The sequence below is a fragment of the Microcaecilia unicolor genome, chromosome 6, assembly GCF_901765095.1.
Source record: "Microcaecilia unicolor chromosome 6, aMicUni1.1, whole genome shotgun sequence".
NCBI classification, from domain to species: Eukaryota; Metazoa; Chordata; class Amphibia; order Gymnophiona; family Siphonopidae; genus Microcaecilia; species Microcaecilia unicolor.
Genome location: NC_044036.1, coordinates 253,298,697 through 253,307,081, shown reverse-complemented (window position 1 = coordinate 253,307,081; position 8,385 = coordinate 253,298,697). Strand labels below are relative to the sequence as shown.

The window sequence follows — 8,385 nt, the reverse complement described above, 5'->3', positions numbered from 1 at the left end:
GCCTAAGTGGTACCCCTGGCGAGACTCAGACCCAGCCTAGACTTTTTGCTTTGGATAACTCCTCCTATTCAGAGTCGCAGTAACAGTTAAAATGTGAACTTATATTCTCTCATATCATTAAAGCAGGCTATAGTTTAACGTAAGGAGTTTGCTGTTGTAATATTTATGGGTGGGGGAGCTGTCATGCTACCCAGATTATTTTGGTGAGTGCGTGGTTTTCTTTTTCTGTATGGGAGGAAGGGGGAGTATCCCAGATAAGATGGGTCTGGGGAAGAAGAGAGTTTAGGAAATTTTATCTGGTTATTTATGGCCCACCCCCTTTCTGTTTCTTTTTATCCCACCTTATTGAAGATGCTCCTCCTGTATGCAGCTTCTGATATAGTAGCAGGGAATATGAATTTTGTTATGTCCTCTGCCACAGATGCAAGAGGAGGCCAGGGTTGCAGATCGGGGGAGGGAATCATCTCGGCATTTACTTGGGCATTGGACTTGATGGATTGTTGGCACCCTCAAGACAACTATGGTGTGCCTACATGATTTACCAACTGCAACTGGTGCATCTTCAAGTCCACGACTTTTCCAATGCCACAGGGACTAGCTTTAGTCAAGTCTGGGAGCTCTTTTGGAAGAATCTCACTTCCCAAGCCAGAAGCCACTTGCTGAACATATAAAAGTTTTACTCCCTACATCTACCAAGATCAAATGTTTTAGTACAAGGGTACAGCGCCGCCTTCTGTAGGTGATGGGGGGGGGGGGGGGGGGGTTGGAGGAGAGTGGGGGGGATGTTATACAATATTATTTGCCATACTTTATTCTTTGGGTTTGTATACTACTGTACTGTACATCTGGTCTTTGTTATGTTGGTTACCCAAACACTAGTTTTATGTTGTATTTATGGTTTGGCATTAATATAAACGATATAAACATAATTGTTTTGAATCAATGAAATTAATGAAAGCCATTCCACTTCCATGAGATATTTTAATAAAATTCACACACATGTACCTATTCTTTCTGGCACATGCATCACAGCAGGTGTGAACAGAGATGAAAGCGCAGGACCCTGTTACAGACTTTGATTTCTAGATTATAAGGATTATGAGGGGGAAAAAAGACCCATTAACACATGGCACCATTATAATGAAAAGGAGAGCAAGTGGGGAAACAGTGAGTGATATTGTGCATTTTGACTGTGTGAAGAAGTCTCTGCTACTCTAAAACATCAAGCTTGACCTCCTATGATGAAGGGATTCTGCAGCCATCACACACAAGTTGCATTTCTCAACCAATACTTTTTTTTTTTTTATAACGTTCCGAGAAAGAATCAAAAGATATAAATAGAGGATTCTGAAAAAAGGAAATATTGTTTATTTTCAATAGGATTTAGAAAGATAACATTTTTTTCTAACTTAGGAAAATGCTACAAAACAACAGAGGGAACAAGTCCATGTCACTTAGCAGTGGTGAAATGCTTTAAATTGGACGAGAGGTTATGTTACCAGTATATTAACGGCACTTCATAATCTAACTCAAAATAGTCGCCTTATTGCTTCTATGAGCCCAAAATACAGAATTACTTTTCAGTCTAATCCATCTGTCCCATTTAAACACTGATGTCACCTTTACATTAGCAACTTTACATGTGTTCCTTCCACATAAGAAACTGAAGAGGTGACACTGTTATTCAACACACTGTCTGAGATCCAAAGACTATTCCAGCATTCAGTAAAACTCAAGGATGGTATAGGCTCCACTCTTGAAGCATTTCCTTTTTCTTTAAGACAAGGATTATGGCTCACTGTTGCTTCACACAGCTTTTTGCACTCATGTGTTGCATAGCTCCAAGATACCAAAAGAGATCTTTGGATAAAGCACTACTTCTGCATAGAGAGAACCTTAGGAAAAGGTATTGTCACTAAAATATTTATTGCTATAGAAGATCTATATTTTATTAAAATAATTTAACCTCTTCACACAAAATAAGCACCTAATAGACATATACTGCTTCTCTTCCAGGTTTGACCCAAATGAGTAACATCTATAGCTAACACTTTTGTAATGTAAAGTCTTTCTATTTTTCTATCCACTAATGCGATAGTTAATGTGGATTTCAGGTTTGATGTCACAGACAAGGGCCAGAAGGTTTTCCACAACTTCATCTTTATTCTTCACATAGCTCTCCTGAATCACACTCATCTTCCCCACGGTGCCTTTTTCCACTTCGGTGCTGCAACTACCATGGGAGCCAAGAGCCTAAAGGGATAAAAAGCAAGCAATTAACATCAGAACACACACATGGCTGCACTGTAGTTTTATTCCTAATATCAGAATCAGGAGCTTAATGCTATATACTTCAGTGTTTCTCAAGCCGGTCCTGAGTACATCTTGACAGTCTAGTTTTCACAATAACCACAATATGAAAGAAATACATTTGTACAAAGACAATGGGCTAGATTCTATATATGGTGCCTGAAAAATCCACATGGTAAAAAAAATACGCCTAGGTGTATTCTCTAAAGTACAACTAAATTTTACAGAATAGTCTTAAATTTCTCTGTGCTATATAGAATACGCTGAGCGCCTCTCCACACAACCAAATTCGGATTTAGGCCACGTTTTACTTGGCATAAATCCCGATGCCTAAATTAGGCGCACAGCGGGTGTATTTTATAATAATGCACATAGATTTTAGAAACACCCATGCCCTGCCCACGGTCATGCTCCCTTTTCAACAATGCAACTTAGAATTTAGGCGCACCATGTTACAGAATACGCTTAGCGAGTTGTGCATGTAAATCTTAATGCTTAACATGCAATTAACAGCGCTGATTAGCTAGTTAACCAATTAAGTTACGTGCGTTACAGAATATGCTTAGATTTCCGTGCGGAAATTAAGGCGCAAAATATAGAATTATGGGGAATGAATGTAAATCTCTCATTCACATTTATTGTGGCTATCCTGAAAACTGAAATGGCTATGGTGTAACTCCAGGACCTACTCGAGAAAACAATGCAATACTCCACACCCACAGTAATGAAATAGAAAATGTTACAAAGTTGCAAAAATGCCCTATCCTTTATCACTACTTTTAGAAGACACATTCCCTACAGCTGACCAGAAATAGCCTGCTTATTTAGGAGAAAGTGGAATATATAAGAACTCACAGTCTGTACGCCATTCACATCAACACCATAATCGAAAGACATAAACCTAATTATATCATGCACATTTCCACAGCAATGATCACTGGAGTTGGAGGACTAGAGACAGGAGGATGAACACTAAGAGATACCAGATCTAAGGCAAGACACGTGGCTTCCATCCATCTTATGCTCCTGAAAACCTAACTTTAATAAGTGATTACAAACTTTGAAACTTAATAGCCAACATGATGATATCCAGCAGCTGTTACATTCAAAACAGAATTATCTGCAAGGCACAGATCACATGGGTATCACTAAGGGGATCTTTATTAAGGTACATTAAGCACTTAACATGTAAAAAAGAGCAAGTTAACCACTACCACATAAAAGCGCCGAGTGTCAATGCATTAAACACACGGATTCTATAAACATCGCCTAAACGGCACCGAAAATTGACCATGGATACCAGATCAGCGACCAAAGTAATTAGTTAATGGGCACCAATGATTTAATTATTGAGCTACAAGCACTCAATTGGCACTAATTATGATTGGGTGCCAATTTGGCTACGTGCTATTCCTTAACAATGGGCGCCTAAATTGGATCACGTGCAACTCAAAAGGGGACATGGCCATGGGAAGATCAGGAACATTCACAAAATATGTGCACAGTGTTACAGAACAGCGGGGATCCGCACTCAGTTTGTACACCAGGATTTACACCAGATTTCAGCTGGCATACGTCCTCGCGCCCCAAAGTTGAGTGCTCAACTTGACCATGCCTTTTTATAGAATAGCACCGAGTGCCAAATTTTCGGCGCCATTATAGAATCTGGTCCTAGGTGCTTTTTTTGTGTTAAGGGATGGGAACTAGGTAGGACACGGCACAGATTGCAGTTGGCATGGAAAATATACCATGCATTGTCAATTGTACTAATAGGGCGGGATCACTTAGGCCCCCCCCTTTTACCAAGCTTTGGCAAAAGGGGGGCCAGTGCTGGCATCGGTGTATGTTTTTGACCCACGCCGATGCCCTCTTTTACCGGCAGCAGGGTAAAATGTAGGTCTTTCTTTTGTTGAGGAAATGGCCGTGCGACAAGTGAAGCACTTGCCATGTGGCCATTTCGGGGGGGGGGGGGGGGGCCCTTAACGCCACCCACTGAGGTGGCGATAAGTGCTCCTGTACCAACCCAGCAGTAACTGGAATTTCCGCCGGTTACACACCGGCACTACAAAAATTAATATATTTTTGTAGCGTCAGATATGATGGCGCTCTTGGGGTGGGAACTACCGCCGGGCTGCTGCGGTAGCTTGGTGGTACTTCCTTTTTAGCGAGCGGTAAGACTGCGCTGGACTTACCGCAGCTTTGTAAAAGGGGCCCTTAGTGCCTTCTCAATAATCGGCCCTAACTGTCCATGCTAATTTCCAGCAGTGTAATCTGTAGTAATGGAGCTTTCAGCACCGTAATTGCAGAGGAAGTGCTGGGCACACCTTCCAACATTAGCGTACAACCTTTGAACTTAACACACATTAATTTTTGTTGTTAAGTGCATTATGTGCAAAAACTTAGTCAAAGGACCCTAAGGTGCAAAAGGAAACCTTTCTAGCAAAAGAAAGTTAGGATGTTTGACTAATGATACCTCATTACTTTAGCAGTCAGAGGCCCTTAACACAAACTACCATGAAGGGAAAAAACACTGACTAAGGCAGTACACACACAGGACATAAGTCTTACTGGAAACTAACCGCAGCTTCCTTAGCTTTAAACTCCTTCTCCCTCTGCATCCGATACTGCTCAATCTCTACCTGAGCTTCCTCTTTTGCTTGCTTCAGTCTTCGATTTTTTCCTATTAAATAATAATGATTAGTGAGAGCATGTCCAGTTAGGCATTTATATGTTTCAAGTTGAATAAACCACCTTTTGACAGGCTAGACTAAGGCTTACCTCATATTAAATGGAACAAACAAAAAAAGTTTCTTTTTTCTGAAATATATTCTGGAAAATAATGAAATATAGGAACATATTCACAGCACCACTGTACATTATGTTGACCTCCTTCCTCTCATCTTTATAACATTAGACAACACTATAGTAAGATTTTTCCCTTACAGAAAACGCAACACAAGTGTTTTAAGAAATGAGTATATCCATGACAGTTGCCCCTTTAATCATACAGGTCCAGCCCTTCACTGAAGAATTGAATACCATCCAATTTCAAATACATTTTATTTTTTTTGCTAAAATTAAAAAAAAAATCCTCATTTCTTTGAAACACACAGGAAATTCTGCCGCCACCAACCCCAATTTACAATGTAGTAGTTTCCTCATGGACCTGCATTCCTCAGAAAGGTAGTACAAGACAGGTCTGCAAGGCAGCCTTATGAATTCTGGCTTATCACAAAAAACAGGGGTACGAATATATCGCTGAAGGACCAGCAATAAATTAATATCCAAAAGGCCTTCAGTGTAAATTTAAACATTTGTATTTCTCCGTTTTTCCAAATACCAACTCCTTCAGACAATTTCTCTTCCATACTATGTAACCTCCCCGAACAGTAATGAATGCTTTAGGCAGTGGTTCCCAAACCTGGTCCTGGAGGCACCCAGCCTGTCAGGTTTTCTGGATATCCACAATAAATATTCACCAAAAGAGAGATCTGCATGCACTGCCTCCACTGAATGCAAATCTATCGCATGAATATTCAATTGTGGATTCCAGAACCTGACTGTTTGGGGTGCCTTCAGGGACCAGGTTGGGAACCACTGCTTTAGGCAAACCACAAATATTTCATTAAGATCACGTTATCAAATATTGTATAACGGTTGGGGGAATAGTACCTTATAATAGAGAGTAGAATTATTTTTTAAAAGTTATTTGGAAAAAATTAACAGATACAAATATTTGAAGATTTTTTAAATATATATTCTCCCAAATATCAGCATCCTCAATTCTCTCCATAACCCTCAGGCTTGCGATCTCACTTACTTTTGCGACTCGGACACCTTCTCGGCAGCGCGCTTCTCGGCCTGCAGTAGCTGCTGAATGCCTTGGGACTGGCTGGCCATGGCAAGCGGCTCTAAACCCTAGCTCAAGCTCACTTTCTCGTCTGGCGAGACTGGCCGCCGTTGCCGTCTCACTTCCGGGAATCTACACTCTGTCGCTGACGCCGTCACGTGATTTCCCCTGCCAATCAGCGGCGCTGACGACTCGGACTGAGTGAGGGGCTGTGGTGGGTCAGGTGATCTGGATGGAATAGGGAAATGGAAATAAGGAACTTGCTGGTTAAGATAGAAGAGGTTTTGAGAGCTGTAAGGAGAGGAGTCCGTTGTTTTTAATCCGTGCTTCCCTTTGTAGTTCTTCTTTATCTCTGTCCCATAAGATGTGCTATGCTGGAGCAAAAGAAAGGGCAATCAATGGAAATAAACCGGCTGATTACAAAAAAAACGAGATGCAGCCCCTGACTTAAGCGCACCGCCTTTCCGAGTCCCCCACGCACACACACCTCAGATATGGTTATCCTCACACACATCCCTAGTTGCCTGCTTCTCTTAGGTCTGCAAACTCAAATGGACAATCTGCTTAGGTGAATTCAAGAGGCAAAACCAAGAGGGATGAACCTGTCAGGTTGACCTGGGTTGACTCAGTAACCCTAGTTTCTCTCACTCATTCTTCAACTAGAATACAGAAAAAAATATCTACAACAATTCATGGAAATGTTTGCATTTTTTTGAGAAAAAAAAAAGTTTAAAAACCTGGCCAGCTTGGCTGTCCCCCAAGACTTTTAGGAGAAACCTTTGATTGCCATTTTATCTGCACCAATCAGGTCTTTTTTATTCAAGATTGATGTCCTCTAATTTGATGCTCAGTGTGTCTTTCATCATTCTTGAGCGTATTGTATTCCTTATGTTTATTTTGACTAATAAAACATGCCCATTTCTGACAAATGAAACAGACGCTAGCAAGGTTATCCGAGTTCCAGGTTGGCCCCCCTCATCCGAGGTTCCAGGACCCGCTCCTCTCCTCTGAGTTCTAGGACCCCCTCCCTCCCTCTCCTCCCCTCCCCTCCGAGTTCCATGCCCCCCTCTCATCTGAGTTCCAGGACCTGCTCCCTGTCCTCCCCCCTCTCCTCCCCTCCGAATTCCATGCCCCCCTCTCCTCTGAGTTCCAGATCCCCGCGCATCCCTCTCTCCCTCTCTCTCGTCCGAGTGCAAGCAGGACCTGTCCTCCACCTGCCCCTCGCCTTCCTAAGTGCCGGCTGTAATTTAAAAATTGTTACCTCGTGGTCCGGCGGCAGCAGTGAAGTCGAGCAGGCACAGCACTACTACTACTACTACTATTTAGCATTTCTATAGCGCTACAAAGCGTACGCAGCGCTGCACAAACATAGAAGAAAGATAGTCCCTGCTCAAAGAGCTTACAATCTAATAGACAAAAAATAAATAAAGTAAGCAAATCAAATCAATTAATGTGAACGGGAAGGAAGAGAGGAGGGTAGGTGGAGGCGAGTGGTTACAAGTGGTTACGAGTCAAAAGCAATGTTAAAGAGGTGGGCTTTCAGTCTAGATTTAAAGGTGGCCAAGGATGGGGCAAGACGTAGGGGCTCAGGAAGTTTATTCCAGGCGTAGGGTGCAGCGAGAAAAGGCGCGAAGTCTGGAGTTGGCAGTAGTGGAGAAGGGAACAGATAAGAAGGATTTATCCATGGAGCGGAGTGCACGGGAAGGGGTGTAGGGATGGACGAGTGTGGAGAGATACTGGGGAGCAGCAGAGTGAGTACATTTATAGGTTAGTAGAAGAAGTTTGAACAGGATGCGAAAACGGATAGGGAGCCAGTGAAGGGTCTTGAGGAGAGGGGTAGTATGAGTAAAGCGACCCTGGCAGAAGATGAGACGGGCAGCAGAGTTTTGAACCGACTGGAGAGGGGAGAGGTGACTAAGTGGGAGGCCAGCAAGAAGCAGATTGCAGTAGTCTAAACGAGAGGTGACAAGGGTGTGGATGAGGGTTTTGGTAGAGTGCTCGGAAAGAAAGGGGTGGATTTTACGGATGTTGTAAAGAAAGAAACGACAGGTTCTTGGCAATCTGCTGGATATGATGCAGAGAAGGAGAGAGAAGAGTCAAAGATGACCCCAAGGTTTCGAGCTGAGGAGACAGGGAGAATGAGAGAGCCATCAACAGAAATAGAAACGGGGGGAGCGGGGAGGTGGTTTGGGGGGGGAAATGAGAAGCTGCCTTCCCTTCTGTCT

At 42.6% G+C, this 8,385-nt stretch overlaps 1 protein-coding gene across 1 annotated transcript; it reads right to left on the bottom strand.

The window, feature by feature from the left end:
- Nucleotides 1-1,351: 1,351 nt before the first annotated feature.
- Nucleotides 1,352-6,300, bottom strand: ATP6V1G1 (ATPase H+ transporting V1 subunit G1). The gene is made up of 4 exons (XM_030207248.1): nt 6,131-6,300; nt 5,655-5,656; nt 4,890-4,990; nt 1,352-2,253 (listed from the first exon to the last, which is right to left on the bottom strand). The coding sequence occupies exons 1-4, from the start codon at nt 6,208-6,210 to the stop codon at nt 2,080-2,082; spliced, it is 357 nt and encodes a 118-aa protein (XP_030063108.1). The 5' UTR covers nt 6,211-6,300; the 3' UTR covers nt 1,352-2,079.
- Between the last annotated feature and the right edge of the window lie 2,085 nt (nt 6,301-8,385).